At 31.5% G+C, this 20165-nt stretch overlaps 1 protein-coding gene across 2 annotated transcripts in view; it reads left to right on the forward strand.

Moving 5' to 3' along the window:
- The window catches only part of LOC139511045 (uncharacterized), a 74671-nt gene that overhangs the window by 26428 nt on the left and 28078 nt on the right, over positions 1 to 20165 (forward strand). For both annotated transcript variants that reach the window (XM_071297617.1, XM_071297623.1), the window contains 20 exons: positions 959 to 1124; positions 3419 to 3538; positions 4166 to 4275; positions 5055 to 5193; positions 5690 to 5798; positions 6357 to 6512; positions 7327 to 7483; positions 9381 to 9444; positions 9733 to 9820; positions 10435 to 10601; positions 10993 to 11157; positions 12494 to 12611; positions 13188 to 13265; positions 14123 to 14252; positions 14747 to 14897; positions 15739 to 15944; positions 16292 to 16457; positions 18980 to 19099; positions 19552 to 19627; positions 19923 to 19956. In XM_071297617.1, coding sequence (XP_071153718.1) covers positions 959 to 1124; positions 3419 to 3538; positions 4166 to 4275; positions 5055 to 5193; positions 5690 to 5798; positions 6357 to 6512; positions 7327 to 7483; positions 9381 to 9444; positions 9733 to 9820; positions 10435 to 10601; positions 10993 to 11157; positions 12494 to 12611; positions 13188 to 13265; positions 14123 to 14252; positions 14747 to 14897; positions 15739 to 15944; positions 16292 to 16457; positions 18980 to 19099; positions 19552 to 19627; positions 19923 to 19956 — 2520 coding nt within the window. The remainder of the gene's footprint in view (positions 1 to 958; positions 1125 to 3418; positions 3539 to 4165; positions 4276 to 5054; positions 5194 to 5689; positions 5799 to 6356; positions 6513 to 7326; positions 7484 to 9380; positions 9445 to 9732; positions 9821 to 10434; positions 10602 to 10992; positions 11158 to 12493; positions 12612 to 13187; positions 13266 to 14122; positions 14253 to 14746; positions 14898 to 15738; positions 15945 to 16291; positions 16458 to 18979; positions 19100 to 19551; positions 19628 to 19922; positions 19957 to 20165) is intronic.

Here is a 20165-nt window from a genome sequence, read left to right on the forward strand (position 1 = left end):
AAAATGGTCAGTTGACCCCTTACGGAATTATTGCCCTTTATGGTCAATTTTTTACAATTTTCATAAATTTTGTAAATTTTTGTAAATTTTTGCAAAATATTTTCCTCTGTAACTATATAATGGGCCAAGCTTATTTTAGATAGAGATAATTGTAAGTAGCAAGAATGTTCAGTAAAGTAAGATCTACCAACACATCACTATCACCGAAACACAATTTTACCATGAATCCATCTGTATCTGTTGTTTAATATGCACATAGACCAAGATGAGCGACACAGTTTAAATATTGTCACACTATCAGCTACTGTTTCTATCAAATTTGTCAGAAATGATGATAATACCGGTAAAGGGTTTAGGGATTATTTTTTTTTGGCTCTGTAACATTTATATGTCCATGGGCAAATAACTCTAAAAAAATGTCTTATATACAGTCAATGTGATATACATGTACAGAGGATTATCATGCAGTAGATCACAAAAGACATATTGATAGGAGTTTCTAATAAAACATAAGATAGCTCTTAGAATGTGCTTTTAGTAAATAAAAACACAAATTGGGGTCTTGGGACTGATTTACTTGCTACAAAACAGAAAAGGTAAAGTTACTACACAATCCTTTAACAAAGTTTAATTATCTTGAGCTATTTCCCCTCATATGGTGAAGTTGAGAAAAAAAAATGGATAAAACAAAATATATGTTATTTATAAAAAATTAAAACAACATGTTTAATAATTTTATAAGTTTTATAAGTTTCTCCATTTAATTGAAGTATAAAAAATTATATGCATTCCTTCCTCAAAATTTGCATATTTCATTAGAGATCTAGATCGTGTTCTGCTATTTTACAAATAAAGATTGCTGAGGACACCATAAATCCCTTAAATCTTTTCAAAGATAGATTTTTAATAAAGATGTCAGTAAAATTTAGTTATAAAATGTTGATACATTTAATTTTAGATCAAATCCTGTGTTGTTGATTTCATTGGATGGATTCCGTGCCGAATATCTGACGAGGAATCTGACACCAACACTTCAGAGGCTAACTTCCTGTGGTGTACATACACCATATATGAGGGCTGTATATCCTACATTGACATTCCCAAATCACTACACTATAGTCACAGTAAGTCAAACAAATAAATACACTCTAAGATATAAATCAATACGATGATAAGAATACATGTACCAGTATTGTCCATTTTTCAGTACATCTTTAGTCCAAATGATTTCTCATGATTTTTATGCCCCCACCGTAGCGGATGGGGCATTACGTTTTATCCTTGTCTGTCTGTACGTACGTACATCCCAAAGTTTGTTTCAGTTCTCTAACTTTAGTTTGCCTCAATTAAATGTTATGAAACGTATTCACAAGGCTTGTTGCCACTAAATACAGATCAGGTTTGACTTTATGTGGTGTCACTTCTACTGTTTTAGAGGTATGCCCTTTACAAATGGTAAAAAATTGCTTTTTTTTGGTTTCCGTTCTCTAACTTCAGGTTGCCTCTACCAAATGTTATAAAACTTATGCACAATGCCTCTTTCTACAATATACAGATCAAGTTTGAATTTTGGTGCCATCACTTTTACTGTTCTGGAGTTAGGCCCTTTTCTAATAGAAAATTGCTGAAAAATTTCAAAAAGATCAATCAAGTAAAAAAAAAATCAATTGGAGTTATCTTCCTTTGTCCATAATTATAGTTGAATCAACTACAATCAATGCTTAATAAAATCTTCTTTGAAAATTGGAGTTATCTTTCTTTGTCCAGAATGTTAGTTGAATCAACTAAAACCAATGCTTTTTACAATGCAATATTCAATTTTACTACCAACTGATAAATTAAAGTAATCTTTACCATTCAGTGCTTACAAGCACTTGGATTACCATTCTAGGGTTATGCCCCTTTACAAATGGAAAAATTGCTGATTTTTTTTTGTTTCTGTTCTCTTAACTTAAGTTTTTCTCAACTAAATTTAATGAAATGAATATAAATTGCTCATTATCACTAAACTCAGTTAAAGTTCAAACTTTGGCAGCTTCAGTTTTACAGTTCTTGAGTTATGGCCCTTTATAACATTATAAACTAGTGGGGCATCATCATTGCCCTATGGACACATTCCTCATTTATTTTTCTTTAAAATACTTTGTTTTGGATTTTTGTAAATAAAATGATTGCCTTCAAAAACATCATAATTTGAGAGCTAATATTATCATAACCAAGGATTCAATTTCAGTAAGACTATTCCCATATTTAAATTATATGTTGCTATTTTACAACTTTGATTTTTATTTGATGATCATAATAAAGTATTGTATATCTCCTTTCTAATTTCATACATTCACAGGAGTAGGGACTCCACTGAATCTAATCTCGTACTGTATATCAATCACTTTTTAGCAAGCACACTAAAATTCAGTAAATGATAATATGCTATATTTAATAAGATTTTGCCACATCAAATTTATAATAAAGTTAAATAGTAACCAGCATTTGGTCATATGTATGTGTATTTACATGTCTAAAACATGAGAAATTAATAGATTGATGATGAAGTTGTCTGTTATTCTGTATGCTGTATTGTAATATTAAATGGAAATTTAATTGATTTTTTTTGGGGGGTACGAATTCAACATTTTCGAAAAATTTGGGAATTTTTCATTTTTGGGCGGGGATGACATTATATATCTGTATGTTGAATCTGTACTTTCCGGAACCGTTGTATTGTCTTAACCATGATTGTTGTGATAATTACATGTATCAGCCTCCTTTTATTTACAATATATATACTTGTCTTTAGTCCCCCAAACCTAAGTCAGGTATATCACATGATGAAAAAGTTTTATTCAAATCCTGATAGTGAGATCTCTTCTGATATTTACTGAAATTATGTGGTCTTGTATTGAAAATTTTAAAAGGCAAGAATACATTACATTTATTCTCTTTATCATGTTTATTCAAATCTATCTGTTTCTTCATGTCAGATTCCATGCATGTTTCTATATGCTTTTTTTTCTTTAACTGACTTTTCTTTTTACAGTTATTATATCCTGAGTCGACTCACATGGTATTGTAGATAACTGACTTTTCTATTTGCAGGGGTTATATCCTGAGTCACATGGTATTGTAGATAACTGACTTTTCTATTTACAGGGATTATATCCTAAGTCACATGGTATTGTAGAACTGACTGATCTATTTACAGGGATTATATCCTGAGTCACATGGTATTGTAGATAACTGACTTTTCTATTTACAGGGGTTATATCCTGAGTCACATGGTATTGTAGATAACTGACTTTTCTATTTACAGGGGTTATATCCTGAGTCACATGGTATTGTAGATAACTGACTTTTCTTTTTACAGGGGTTATATCCTGAGTCACATGGTATTGTAGATAACTGACTTTTCTATTTACAGGGATTATATCCTGAGTCACATGGTATTGTAGATAACAATATGTATGATCCTGTCATTAATGAAAAGTTCTCTATTGGTGGATCATCAAAGGAGAATCCAGCATGGTGGGGTGGGGAACCAGTAAGTTATACAGTTGGAAGTTACTCTTATACTGTAAATTTTATAAATTATTGCAAGGGCTTTATTAATGCAAATAATGGGACTGGGTGAGTATCATAATATTAAGACCTCACAAACTGATATCTGATACACATATCTCTATGCAGCTTTTCTAGAAGTCACAATAATTAATCTCACATTTTAGGTCATTCTTAAAAAAATTGCAATAATAAATACATGCAATAATTTCTGTATGCATTTAAACCCGCCGTAACCAAGTTTTATAAATTTCAATAATCTTAAGTGATTTTAATGCAAGTTTCTTGTAATTCCTATCATATCCATTCGGCACCTTGGCTTCATTGTTTTCCTTACATCCTTAGAGAACCAGATTCTATAACTTTACCCTGTTGATTTCAGTATTTATCAGCTTCGAAATCTTTTGATTTTGATATGCTTGGTAATATATAGCATTTTAAAGTTTGAAATATGTCACTTGAAAAACTTAAAATTGTAAGACAAGATAAACAAACAATTTTTTATAAGTGGTTTAATGAAAAAACTAGTCTTTAACCTAAAAAAGAACATATATAAGTTTTAAAGATTAAAAATATTATATTACATGTTTTCTGGTTTAATATTTTATAGATCTGGTCAACAGCCAAAAAACAAGGAAAGAAAACAGCAACCTATTTCTGGGTTGGATCTGAAGTCAACATATCTGGTATAATGCCTGACATATATTTCCCTTATGATGGGTAAGTGTTTGGATATCTTTTTTTAAAGTACATCAAAGATAGTTAAATTCATAAACAAAAAATTAATTATCTCCTTTTATGCACTGAATCATCTATTCACTGAGTAATGGGAAATAACTCATTTATAATCTTCAAAACTTAACGCTGTTCAATTGTGGTTTTATTGATTATATCTATTGCTTAAAAGAAGGAAAATTTGGACTCAAAGTCAAAATGAAAATGTTGCTGTATTCACAAGATGATTAAAAGTATGGCATCTTGATTATTATGATAATCACCCTAGTTTAACACTCTTTGTTAAGAACAGATTTGTTTTGGAAAGATGGATTTAAATTTTGTATATTTCATGGATAGATATTATTCTTGTGATGATTAAACAAGAAATTAGATTTACCTGTAAAGAACAAAACTTTCTCAAATTAGAAACCATAAATATAAAAGTAAACTATTAGAAGTCAAAGTTTGGTCTTCAACACGGAGTCTTGGATTACACCATACAGCAAGCTATAAATGGTCCCCAAAAAATGACCAATGTTAAACCATTCAAACTTGAAAACTAACAGTTTAATCTATAAAAAAAAAGAAATGAGACACATTAATGAACCACATCAACAAAAGACAACCACTGAACATCAAGTTCCTGACTTAGGAAAGGTGCAAACAAATGCAGTAACTTGAAATTCAAATTGATTATGCAATTGATTAACATTTTTTTTACCATATAAAGGCCTAACTTTATGATGGCTTACTATTTATTTTACTATTGCACTATATACCAGATCTGTGACATTTGAAGACCGTGTGGACAAAGCATTAGAATGGTTGAGTTGGCCAGAGAATAAAAGACCTGATTTGATTACCCTGTACTTTAATGAGCCTGATCATACTGGACATGGGAATGGTCCTGTTAGTCCTGAGGTACATGACTCTACTTTTATGTTTTATTGCAACTTCACTCCATAGTATAAATACCCATATTGTTTTACAAATTTCAACTATTTGTTTATTCCTGAATTTATTGTTTTTTTTTTAAAATAATTGTAATGATGAAAAATTTAATGACTGCATTAATGTTCTATGTACATGTATTATGATAAAGTTAAAAAAAAATTAAATCTTCAAAACACATCAATTAACATTTGTAAGAACCATGTTCCTCTTCATTGAAGAAATTTGACCTTATGATCCAAAGACCTACAGTACATGCCTGACTCCATCATTTTTATCTATTTTCCTTATTTCATTCACCTTGGTAGCAATATAGATCATTATATTATTTTAAATATAGACCCTTAAACATTACTGGTACTTGAAATATATACTGAAATGATGTTCTTTTTGTAGGTTGATTTTTCATGTGATAAAGATACTTATGACTTATATGATATTAAGATTTTCTATATAATCTCTGCAGGTAGATGCCATGTTGGGTAGAGTAGATGGAATTATAAACCGACTGATGAATGGATTATACAGACGTCAGATACACAACTGTGTTAATTTGATGGTACTGGCTGACCATGGTGAGGACTGTTTGATATCCCTTTTAACAAATAGTACTGCAGTCAAACCTGCATTGAAGGTTACCTCTTAAAAGCCAAAATCTGTCTTGTCAGTTCATCCTCTTTTTGTCCTGTTTTAGAAATAAAATTGCATTTTGAACCTGATTCAATAATCACCTCTCATATAAGGTCAGTTTTCTCTGACCACAAGGATAACCTTTATATACAAGTTTCACTGTATTTGTAGATTAAAGTATCTTCATATCAAAGACACTGTTTATATTGCTTTAGCAACCTGTAATTTGCCTGTATTTTATTTATCCTGGCATAGAAGTAATTTGCTCCAATTTACAGAACTTTCAATAATATTACTAGGCCATGTTGCCTAAGATTTTGAAAAATGTATCAAGAATTTGAATTTGAAAGGTGTGCATAATGTTTTTTTATCTTCATTTTCATTTCTTATACTGATAAGTAAATGGTAAAATCTATTTTATAGCAGTTACTACAACTTTTTGTTCAATTTCTTACAGAAATTTTGCCCAGAAATCTAAATGCTGCAGATTTTTTCTCTTTCAGGAATGGAATCGACCTCCTGTGACAGAAGAGTATATCTCAATCAATATATGAATACTTCTCACTATCTTATATTTGATGGAACGATAGGACAGTTACATACAAAGTTTCATGAAGAAAAGGTTGATAGAAGTTATGTAGTGAAAGAAACTCCTAATCGTATGTATACATATTACCAATCAATAGTATTTTGTACTCGAAATCTTTATTAAATTAAGATTTTGATGCCCCATCAAGGATAGTAGAGAGGCATTGTGTTTTCTTGTCTGTGTGTCCTTTCATTCTTTGTTCTGTTCGTTTTTCCATTCGTTCGTCCGTCCGTCCACCTGTCTTGCCTCAGGTTCAAGTTTTTGGTCAAGGTATTTTTTGATGAAGTTGAAGTCCAATCAACTTGAAACTTAGTACACATGTTCTCTTTGGTATGATATTTCTAACTTAAATGCCAAATTAGATTTTTGACCCTAATTTTAGGGTCCACTGAACATAGAAAATGACAGTGCAAGTGGGGCATTCTGTACTATGGACACATTCTTGTTTTCAAATGTTTTTCTCAATTTACTCCTTGAGCTATCCATTTTAAACTGAGAGAAAAGAGAAAATTTCAAAATTAGTATAGTTAAGGTAAACAAGGATTTATTAGTTGATAATTCTATACTATATAAAGGAGTGAATTTGAATTAATTGTTGTATTTCAATGGTGGGACTATAGAAATATTTTGACTCAAAGGAATTATAATGCATCAAGTGTAAACTGTATATAAATTCAGAGAAGTTGCATGAAAAATGTGAAAATGTAAATATATTTTTGGTACTGTATATATATATATATGTTAAATGTATGTGATATACTGGGAGGAAGTATATTCTATATTTTGGAGAAATGGCAAGTAGTGCAACCAATATGTCTTTGTTTATGTGCTAGGGCATGCTTTTTTTCTACTTTGATTTTAAAATGTCATTTGTTTAATTATAGCTTTACCATTAGAAGAAGTTAAGAAATTACTCCAGTGCAAAAGTGGCCACATTCAGATGTTTGATAAAACCACAATGCCTGTTAGACATCATTATACAAACAATCAAAGACTTGGTGATGTTATACTAGACATGCAGAACAGATGGACTGTTGCTAGGTAATGTTGTATAGTCAGACATTTAAATTAATCAGAGACCTTGGGATGTTATATTATTTTCCTTGGAGTTCAGTATTTTTGTGATTTTACTTTTTATATGAAGGATAACAAATGTAACAGAAATAAGCAACTATTGTGTGGGGTTAAACATTTTAGCAGGATATTCCCCATACACATCAATTTTTAGTTGTTGTCTCGCCTTGACGGAGTCAAAAAACAAGACAAAGGTATGCTGTTTCCGGCGGCGATGGCGTCAACAATGTATTAGTTTGTGATTAAGTGTAGTTTATGATGAACCACAAGTGGTAGGTCAATCATATTTGGTATGCAGCTGTGTAAGCATTGGCACATCTCATTTCCATGGAGATTATTTGGCCCTGTCCCCCTCAGTCATGGTCTATTGACTTCAAAACTTTTGCTTATTTTACATGTATTAGTTTGTAATTAGGTCAGTTTATGGGGAACCACAAGTGGTAGGTCAATGATATTTGGTATGCTGTTGTATAAGCATTGGAAGATCTCATTTTCAATGAGATAATTTAGCTCCACCCCTTAGTCATGGTCTATTGACTGACATTTTTTTGTAAGTTATCATGTATTAGTTTGTGATTAGGTCAGTTCAAGGGGAACCATTAGTGGTAGGCCAATGTTAATTGGTATTCAGTTGTATAGCATTGACACATCCCATTTCGATGGAGAATATTTGGCCTTGCCCCCCTAAGTCACAGTCTAATGACTTCGAAGCTTATCTTAGTTTACATGTATTAGTTTGTGATTAGATCAGTTTAAGATGAACTGCTTATGTTAAATCAATGATATTTGGTATGCAAATTTATTTACATTTGCAAGTATTGTTTCTATGGAGATTAAATAGCCCCACCCCCTATTTATGCTTCATTAACTTTGAAACTGTTACATAGTTTACAAGTTGATTTTTGTATTTGGGTTTGAGATCAACTTATAATAAGTCATTCTAATGCAACAACGTTTGTAACATTCATTTTGATTGGATAACGTCACTTATTTACATGGCATCAATTGACAATTGATGCTATTGGACGTAAGCGCAGACGGCATATGACAGATTTTAAATACATGTTTTAAACGTTGTTTTCTAGCAGTTTCATTAGAATGGAGATAACAATATTGTATTTTAAGCTCCGACGGCATCAATTGGGGATTTGATGGTCGCAAATACCCGTTTACTGTCTCCTGCTGACTAACGCGTCGCCAGTAAACTTAACTTGCGACCATCAAATCCCCAATTGATGCCGTCGGAGCTTAAAATACAATACAGTTATCTCCTAAATGGTATTTGGTATGCAGTTGTATTAGCATTGGCACATTACATTTACATGGATATAGTTTAGCCATGTACTTTCAGTCATGGTTCATTGACTTTGTATATTTGCATAACTTGTGTAAGATGTTAAAGTATTGCTTTTTTGATTTCAACATTTGCATAATCAAAATTACAAAAAGGCGAGACATATCTCTGTGATAACAGTTTATTTCATGTAAAGTTTGAAAGGTGAGTTTTAATAAAGTTGTAGATTTATTTAATGGGACATGGTAGCTCCTAAACTGCTTGTTTTCAGTTTTGTATCATCTCTTAATCAATTTTAGCATACTTACCTGAAAACTAAATATTAATTTTTTTATACCCCCAACTAGGGGCATTATGTTTTCAGTCTGTGTGTCTGTCCGTCCATCTGTTCATCCATCTGTCCCACTTCAGGTTAAAGTTTTTGGTCAAAGTAGTTTGTCATGATGTTGAAGTCCAATCAATTTGAAACTTAGTACACATGTTCCTTCTGATATGATCTTTCTAATTTTAATGCCAAATTAGAGTTTTAATTGATAGTGAATTGATATCTAAATTTGTGTTTGTTTGTAGAAACAGTAGAAGCTATTGTTTAAAAGGAAATCATGGTTTTGACAATTTGTACAAAAGTATGCAGGTAATTATAGCTTTCTTTTTTTTCTTTCACATAACAAATTAGATAAGTATTACAGTTAATTTAATTCATTTGTATCTCTTAGTCTAATTAAATGTACAATGTATATCTAAACAACAACAAACTGACCACTATTCTGTTTTTGGACAGGCCTTGGATAGCAGATAAGCTATCAAAATAAGTACATGAATCCATCGTGTTTGACCTTGAATTATGAATTTTTCAAACACTGATTAAAACAATGATCAAATTAACTTTCTTTTGCCAATGCATGTACCTTTTGTGTTACAGGCTTTATTCGTGGCCCATGGTCCAGATTTTAGACAAGGAATAGAAAGCGATCCTTTTGAAAATATTGAACTTTATAACCTCATGTGTGGTAAGATGGAATTTTAAGATACCATATGATTTAGCTATTTTGAATTATTTTTGGTATGGGTAATTTCTTTCGTTTTCAGTACATGATAGATAATGACATTGTTATATTGATTAATTGTTGCTTGCGCAACGTCCAGTGGCAAAGTTTTCATGCATATTCAGGACGAGAACAAGTTCACACAATAAATACAATAGGTAGGTCTTGTCACAATTGAGGCCATCTGGGATGATGGTCGGGGAAATTTGGACTGCCACTGGAAAATGAGGGTATAATGGATAGGGACAGAAATTTTGCCTTGCAACAGGCCACCTACGGACCGCTCAAAGGTCATTGTTATAAGAATACTACTACAATGTTTAAAGTACTGCATAGCAATAAAGGTTCAATTAAAAAAAATAAAAAGAATGACTATATTGCACTTAGAATTTGTTATAATATTTTTTCATGACTTGTTTTTGGTTGGCTGAATGCTAAGAAACTTTTTTTTATTTTTTAATTACTTATAACGGTGGAGTTTACATTTTGTTTGTTTCTGTTTAACCAATAATATTTGTTCTTTGTATAACTGATACTGGGCCTCACTTTAGGATACTAACATGACTGATTCTTTACAGAATTGTTAAAAATTTCTCCAGCACCAAATAACGGTACAATGGGATCATTGAATCACTTGTTACGTAGACCCCCAGCAATACCAACAACAAACAGAACTATGTCACCAGTGTGTAGCCACAACAAAGAAGACAGTATCCCTGATAGGAACTGCTACTGTAGAAATAAGGTTTATCTTCTTGATTGATCGGTCAAAATCTATCTCCCTTGTAGGAGTTAACAAATACATATACAGAAAACAGTTTAATTTCAGAATCCCAGAGAAACTGATATCTGAGGATATAAACTCTTTAAAAAAAAACTAATAAAAATCAGTTAGCACAATAAGCTCTAAATAACTATTTCTATTTTTGGCAAAATTGACAGTTATCATTTATAAAAGATGAAATTATTATTGCTTATAAAGAAATATCATAACTTTTATAAAGGTTGCATTGTCTCATCCAATATAAAGCTTTTAAGTAAATTTAGGAAAATTAACTCTAGATATATAAGAAAAATTGTCTTGTCTTTTAAAAATTATGCTTTTAAGTTGTTAATCCAGGCTGTTTATTTTTTAGGTGAAGTCTTTTACCAGTACTACTGTTTATAGCAGCCCCTTTGGTAAACCTGAGATGAGTGTTACTGAAGATGTGTGTATATTGAGTACTAATGATACAGCTAGTGGCTACAGCAAAACACATAAGATGCCTGTTTGGACTTCATTTATACTCTATCCAAATAAGGTAAGATCTTAAGTAACACATGCTAGTATTGACATGCTATAATTAATGTGACATATATATATAAGTACACACAACATAGTTGTATATTGAAATGAGAGACTTTTGTATTGGCACCTTTTAAATTATACCTATATAAATTGTAATCTTCAGTAACACATTAAATGCTGATATGAGGAGACCTATAGTACTGTTGAAAAAGTGACAGTACTAACCTTGTCCATAGTGTACCCAAATAAAGTGAACTCTAAAGTAAAATTCACCGTAAGCATGTATGGACATCAATTATACTGTACTTCAATAAGGTGGCATCCACAGAAAACTCAGTATTGTATTCATGGATATACATTTTTTTAATTTTACACATATCATCAAATCTATGAATTGACTTTAATTACTCTGTTTCTAAACAACAGGAGATCTTATGTGTAGTGAGAAAAAATAGTAACCATGCAATTATCACAATAATGATCATTTAAGGTGGTACCCAACACTTTAACTAAAATTAATTTGGCTCGTTTAATTTTCATAAAATTTTGACAAGGTATTTACTTTGACCCTTTGACAAAAATATAAAAATTTCAAAAAATTTGAACCAACCGTTAAGGGGGCTCGCGGGTCTAAATCAAATTTTTTATTTAATATAAGATTTCGCCAATTTTTTCTATAAATGAACTTTATCTTATACCTAATAGAAAAATAAAATAAAAAAGGGGGGTCACCGATCATTTACGCTCACAATCTGACTTCGAAAGAAGCATACATTTTTGTAAAGGTACTTTTTTTCTGTTGAACTAATAGGAGAAAAAGAGGTAATATCGAAATAAAAAAAGAATTTAATTACAGAAATCGCTTAAATTTTACAATTATTTAGTTTATGTATAGCTTATTTGAAAACAATAATAAAAAATATAGGTCACCGATGAGTCAAAAAAGACATTTCAATTTTAATGACAAAAAATAGCATTTTTGCACCAAAGGGAGATAATTTGGAGCTTTTTCATGATATAAACATTTTCAAAGTCACCTGGGGCCAACACAAATTGATTTTTTGGAATGATTTTTGTACCACATGATAAAGTAACAACTTCTAAAGGTAATAAATAAAATTTGTAATGAAAAATAAAAGTTTATTTTTTTTCTGAAAATCTTATACCCGCAAGCCTCCTTAAATCAGAAAAATTACACTGGTTATATAGCAGTTTGACAAACACTTATTTTGATCATTGAGAAGCTTAATATTCCCTAAACAACACAACATAATTAAAACGTTTAGCTGATTTTACAGAGTTATCTCCCTGTAGTGTTAGGTACCACCTTAACAACTTTTCCTTTCCAGACTGTAGACAATATGACTGGTAGTTGTGTCAACATTGATCCTAGGGTACAGTTACTCTCATGCAGTAGTTATAGGAATGATAACATGTCAATATCACATCATTTTATTGTCAATTCAGGTATATGAAAAATATTAAGAACTTTATCTTTATATTGTAATCTCATTTGAAACAAAAACAAAATAATGAATTAAAATTTGTTTGGAATCCTCACTTATACCGGGTATATACATCAGCCTATTCTAATACTAAGATCATGTTCATGTATATGTTTACACCATAAATAGCAGTAAAAGGGTCTCCTTTATTTTGTTGGTAATACTTTTATCAAGTCTCAAATTTTGTTGGTGGTAGATGCCACTGTCAGCAACCTTGGCTGTATCTTGGTGAGCAGATTTTATTGGTTGAGAAAGTCAGTGTGCACAGGGAGAACCATCAAAATTTTGCAAGAAAACTGGCAGTACATTTCAATTGAGATCAAAGTCTAACATATCAGAGCCTCAACACAAATGGGGTTTTAAACTCACACCCTCTGAAATTCTGGAACTATATCATTGTAATAAGACAGCAATGTAATTGAATAAGTCTTTATGTTCAAATATAAACATTAGAAAAGATGTAAAGACATTTTAAGAAACTTTTAATTTACTGGTGAAATCAGAAAATGGAAATTCAAACCTAAATATATACTTACAGGTTTTTCGGTTAAAAACTCAGACCTTGAGAAAACTCTTAGTTCCAGCCTTGTACCAATGTATGATGGATTTAGAGATGGTAAATATTATTAACAAAAGATGTGGGGTGGTTGCCAATGAGAAAACTCTTCACAAGAGACCAAATGACACAGATTTTAACAGCTGTAGATCACTGAACGGCCTTCTACAATAAGCAAAGCCCATACTGCAAGCAGCATAGTCTGATAATAAAGGCCCCAAAATGATGAATGTAAACAATTCAAACGAGAAAACTGACGACCTAATTTATGTACAAAAATACTAGATTATACCAATTATTAAAGAATGCCTTCTATTACTCAGTTCATACACTCTTTCTTATATATGCAACTGTACATTTATGAGTTTGTTTATCTCATCTTTTCCTGAAAAACAAAATATTCAAATACTGAACATACTGAACTTACAAAATGTTGGAACAACAAGGGAGATAATCTTATGTCTGAACATAACAGTATTTTATCATCACTATGTGTTTTTCTGATTTTAAGAAATTTGTCTTGAATTCACAACGAAATTGTTTAAACTATTCTAGTGTTATAATGGGGATAAGGTTCCTAATCACATTCCTTTCCAACTTGAATGGTATTTTTATGTCAATACTCTATTCTTCTGCAAGCAGATTACCCAAAACCACAAATATTATTGAAGTGCCTTCCAATCAATCCCTTTCAAACATTTTTATACTCCACCAAGGGGCATTATGTTTGTCGGTCTGTGCATCTGTCCTTCTGTCCCTTCGTCTGTTTGTTTCACTTCAGGTTAAAGTTTTTGGTCAAGGTAGTTTTTGATGAAGTTGGTCCACTGAACATAGAAAATGATAGTGTGAGTGGGGCATCTGTATACTATGAACACATATTTATTGCTATAGGATTTAATCAAAGATGTACTTTTTAGGTATATGGGAATACACAATGAAGTTGATACTAGACTATGGTAACCAGAGGTCTGGTATGGAAGTAATCATTGGTTCAGCTTTTGACAATAACAGAGATGGATTATGGGAAGATGTTTCAAATGAGACAAAGTAAGATTTGTTTTATTTTGTATTACTTTTTTGTCCCAATGCTTCAATGAAAGTTTGTATGATTTACATATAGTGATTGATTTTCCTGGGTATGGGTAATATTGGCAGGCTTATAGTTCAGAATGAATAAGTTTAGAGACCTTACTGAAAAAAATTGAATAGTAGGAATTATAGAATAAAATGTCAATCTGTTTCATAAAATAATTTGAGTGTTTTTCTTAATTTTTTCTTAAATTTTTTATTTTTTGAAAAGATTTTATTATAAGGTAAGTCAATTGAGATTGTTCATACCGGATATGGTCTGGTTATGTCTTTTCCAAATAATAAAGTTATCATTTACCTTTAACCAAACCACCAAATCCACAAAAATTGGTATCCCACAAACTAGGATATTTTCAAATTATATAAACTGCAAAAGGACTACACTGTCTTAATATCGCACATATGGAGTAGTGACAATATATGATGATTGATTCTGATGATTTGTATTATAGGTATGTTGGGAAAGATGGAGTGCCTGTACCTACTCATTATTACATTATCATAATATCATGTAAACATGGAGATTTTCTCAACTGTATCACATCTGACCTTGAACTGTTGTCATTCATATTACCGCACTTACCTGCTGTACCTAACTGTATGGTGAGTTTTTGATCCTATAGCTGCTTCACATCTATATCTTTAGATTAATTTTGGTCATCTTCACAAGATCGATTTTTCTTAGTTGAGTTGTCATCTTGAAAAAAGCACTCAAGTGAAGTTGACAACAGTCCTTACACCCTTAGTTTCTAGCAACATTTTCTCATATCACTACTGTGCTGAGAAAGGAAATTATCAGTCAGTAAGATCAAAGGAAAATTTCATTAAAAAATGATATAGAAACATTAATACATTAAACCAAATATACCTAAGGTACCAAGATATATGCTGAGCATTTATAGTCATAAAACTGAAAATTCAAATCTGTTATATATATTGTCAAATATTATTGTTGTTTACTACTACTGAGTTACTTTATAGTAAAATGTGATAAATCCATAAAACTTAGAAAGGTACAAGTTACTATTAAAATTACAGGAATATATGCAATTGTCCAAAATATTACAAGAAATTACTTTTTAAAGAGATATAGGTGAAAATATAATAATAACACTCAGTCATAAGAACAATTCATTATAATACTCATTGTATCAGTGTCACAATTAAGTGTTATTTTTTTAAATGTTGAAATCGTCATTAAAAAAGAACAGTGTACTAATAAAATAACTCATATGAAGTTTGGGTCAAACTTATCAACTTAGGTTCATACATTTTGATGTTGCTGATATGTTTGGATTAAAGTTATTAAGACTGGTTCTGCATATTTGAGGTATAAAAGCCCTGATATTTGATTTTATATTGAGCTTGAGCAGAGTGATACAGTCAGTGGGACGACCAATAAACAATAATATTTCATTCTTCTTTTTTAAAATATTTTTCCTAGCCTGATGAGGATTATTTGATGGAGAATGTTGCAAGAATAAGAGATATAGAGTTATTAACAGGGATCCAGTTTCTGACAGGGTTACCAGATGACACAGCTGCCAGTTTAAGGACATTTTTACCTACTTCATTGTGGAAGCCATCAAAGATGTCCCTTCATTGGAAAGATGTACCATGTAGTGCTCCAAGTAATACAAAATGCAAAGGGTAAAGTCTATTACATCCCTTCATTTTTCTACCCACAATGAATGAATTAAAAGATATTCATAAATTGTTTCCGCTATTTGATATTTGATTTTTTTGTGGCAGAAATTATAGAATTGTTTTGGTGTTTTAGAATACCTACGCTTTTTCTTTTGAACTTCTTGTTAAATATGTTTTATACACATCAAATAGATTTCCGTCTCATTACATTTTCTCGTTTTCATTGTATTTCCAAAAAATGCAGCAAACATAGATACATTACAATTCTTTGCATCTTTATACTTAATATAAATTTTGATAACTATTTAAATGAAGGCAACAATTAAGTGTATAATCATAATTACTTTCAGGAAAATTCCACTTATATTGATCTCATTAGATGGGTTTAGAGCCGATTATGTTCAGAGAAAGTTAACGCCGGTTATAGAGAAACTGAGGACCTGTGGTGTACACACACCATACATGAGATCTGTATATCCAACAGTCACATTCCCGAACCATTACACAATAGCTACAGTAAGTTACACACACCATACATGAGATCTGTATATCCAACCGTCACATTCCCAAACCATTACACAATAGCTACAGTAAGTTACACACACCATACATGAGATCTGTATATCCAACAGTCACATTCCCAAACCATTACACAATAGCTACAGTAAGTTACACACACCATACATGAGATCTGTATATCCAACAGTCACATTCCAAAACCATTACACAATAGCTACAGTAAGTTACACACACCATACATGAGGTCTGTATATCCAACAGTCACATTCCCAAACCATTACACAATAGCTACAGTAAGTTACACAAACCATACATGAGATCTGTATATCCAATAGTCACATTCCCAAACCATTACACAATAGCTACAGTAAGTTACACACACCATACATGAGGTCTGTATATCCAACAGTCACATTCCCAGACCATTACACAATAGCTACAGTAAGTTACACAAACCATACATGAGATCTGTATATCCAACAGTCACATTCCCAAACCATTACACAATAGCTTCAGTAAGTTACATACACCATACATGAGATCTGTATATCCAACAGTCACATTCCCAAACCATTACACAATAGCTACAGTAAGTTACACACACCATACATGAGATCTGTATATCCAACAGTCACATTCCCAAACCATTACACAATAGCTACAGTAAGTTACACACACCATACATGAGATCTGTATATCCAACAGTCACATTCCCAAACCATTACACAAAAGCTACAGTAAGTTACACACACCATACATGAGATCTGTATATCCAACAGTCTCATTCCCAAACCATTACACAAAAACTACAGTAAGTTACACACACCATACATGAGATCTGTATATCCAACAGTCACATTCCCAAACCATTACACAAAAGCTACAGTAAGTTACACAAACCATACATGAGATCTGTATATCCAACAGTCACATTCCCAAACCATTACACAAAAGCTACAGTAAGTTACACACACCATACATGAGATCTGTATATCCAACAGTCACATTCCCAAACCATTACACAATAGCTACAGTAAGTTACACACACCATACATGAGATCTGTATATCCAACAGTCACATTCCCAAACCATTACACAATAGCTACAGTAAGTTACACACACCATACATGAGGTCTGTATATCCAACAGTCACATTCCCAAACCATTACACAATAGCTACAGTAAGTTACACACACCATACATGAGATCTGTATATCCTGCAGTCTCATTCCCAAACTATTACACAATAGCTACAGTAAGTTATACACACCATACATGAGATCTGTATATCCAACAGTCACTTTCCCAAACCATTACACAAAAGCTACAGTAAGTTACACACACCATACATGAGATCTGTATATCCTGCAGTCTCATTCCCAAACCATTACACAATAGCTACAGTAAGTTACACACACCATACATGAGGTCTGTATTTCCAATAGTCACATTCCCAAACCATTACACAATAGCTACAGTAAGTTACACACACCATACATGAGATCTGTATATCCAACAGTCACATTCCCAAACTATTACACAATAGCTACAGTAAGTTACATACACCATACATGAGATCTGTATATTCTACAGTCACACTCCCAAACCATTATATAAATAACACATAGCTGAGAGCCTGATAGAGCAGATTGTTACCCTGAGAAAACATTGTCAACTGCAGCGAAGCCAAGATTAACAATGCTTTTTGGAGGGGTATTAATCTGCTCTATCACCCTGTCAGTTATGTGTTATTTAATTTATTATACTGAATGTCCTTTCATTATTATCTTTAACAGAATAATTTCATTTTAAAAGTATTTTCTATAACGTCATGTGCATAACAACATTATGGGATTAAGAAAAAAAATAGTTAAGCAAGATGTTTTATTTTTTTTTATTTTAAAAGTGAAATAATAAAATCTGAGTCAAAAGGTAGGACTTAAGCATTGCATTTAATTACTTAATGTAAATTAAATTCATTGTCCTTTAAATTATCGATTTTTGAGTGGTCTACACGAGAGGGTAACATTAAAAAAAAATTGTCACCCGCTCAGCCATGTGATAGAGTAAATTACCACCATCGTATTAGCCAATTAAAAAAATAAGGCATATTAACGTGAAGTATAATAATACGCAATAGCTACAATCACCATAAGGACTCAAATCCAGCTGCTCAGAACACTCTTTATACTAAAGTGGAAAAACAAAACGCAGAGTTTGAAAAAATGGCTCAGTACCATCTCAAAAGCTAAAATTTTGTGTTGAGTTTATTTCCAGTTTGAGAGTCACAGAATACTACCTACCTAGCCTCTTTGTCTCTTGTGGGACACAAGGCCGTAAATCTTTATGTAATACGAGCATATTGATAATATATACTGGAAACTAAACATTTATCGACTGCTGTTTGTTCTGCATAAACACTATTGTTGTTAGAATATATTTTTTTTTGTATCTATATAAACAGCAAATTAAATTTACATAGTATTGTTTATGCTAATGAAAAAACAACTTGCTTTTAGGGTTTGTATCCAGAGTCCCATGGTATTATATCTAACAACATGTATGATGCAGATATTGGTGAAGTCTTCTCACTCTCAAGTCATACAAAAATGGACCCCCGATGGTGGGGAGGAGAACCAGTAAGTTCAGTGCTTTATCAGAATACTTTTTATAAGTTTTGTTATTAACACCATGAGTTTTAAGAAGGTTGGTATGACTTAAAGATGACATCGGGTAAACATCTATAATATAGTGACGCAACAACAGAAAAAACCAAAAGACCTCATCATCAAGGTCTTTTGTTTTGTGATTGTTAATTTCAAAACTAGTTTTTGAAGAAGTACTTCTTTTATGTACTTTCGTTATCCCTTTTCCAAAGTAGTTTTCTGGTTCGTGTAAACACAAAAACTTTATCAAGCTATTGTTCAAACAGCTATTAATACATTTTGTTTTTAAGAAGATATTTATTTTCCATTAATTTGCTTTTAGCTTTTCCCTAAATAATTAAGTTATATTAATGTTGCAACAACTTTTGGGTCATGGTGGTTGAATTTACATCTTTTTTACGTTATTAAGTTTTGATCAATTTTAGATTTGGAATACAGCAAAGAAACAAGGAAGGAAAGCTTATACCTTCTTTTGGCCAGGATCAGATGTTAACATATCAGGTAAGGCACAAGTCATACATGTTATAATAAATCATGATGGCTAGAGGGTAGTAATGGGGGTTACTTCATGAGGAATAAAGGTAAAAATTCTAGCCAAATGACTAACTGTAATTTTTGGTACATGACAATAAAATGTACACTTTCTTTATGTAGATATTATAGATGAATCATGTTAATTTTTTCTCTAAATTAATGTAATGCAGAACAGTAAATTTTGTGTATTAATGTGTTTGCGCTTAAAGTAGATATTCTGTGATTTCACTGGTTGAAGCATTTATTTTTTGTCTACTTATAGGAAGTTATCCAGACGTGTGGGTAGGATATGATGGGTAAGTTAAATGAACTATATATCACTTTAAGACTGTTAGAAATACACAAACAGCTTTTACAAAAGTGCCTTTCCAAACTTAATTTTATTCAGAATTAAGGTGTAACTGTAGATGTGGTATGATATATAGACTACTAAAAGAAGGGACCAATTTCATTGAGCCGTAACTCCTCTGAAACCCATACAAAGTCAGATACATTTGTGATATAA

The sequence above is a fragment of the Mytilus edulis genome, chromosome 1, assembly GCF_963676685.1.
Source record: "Mytilus edulis chromosome 1, xbMytEdul2.2, whole genome shotgun sequence".
NCBI classification, from domain to species: Eukaryota; Metazoa; Mollusca; class Bivalvia; order Mytilida; family Mytilidae; genus Mytilus; species Mytilus edulis.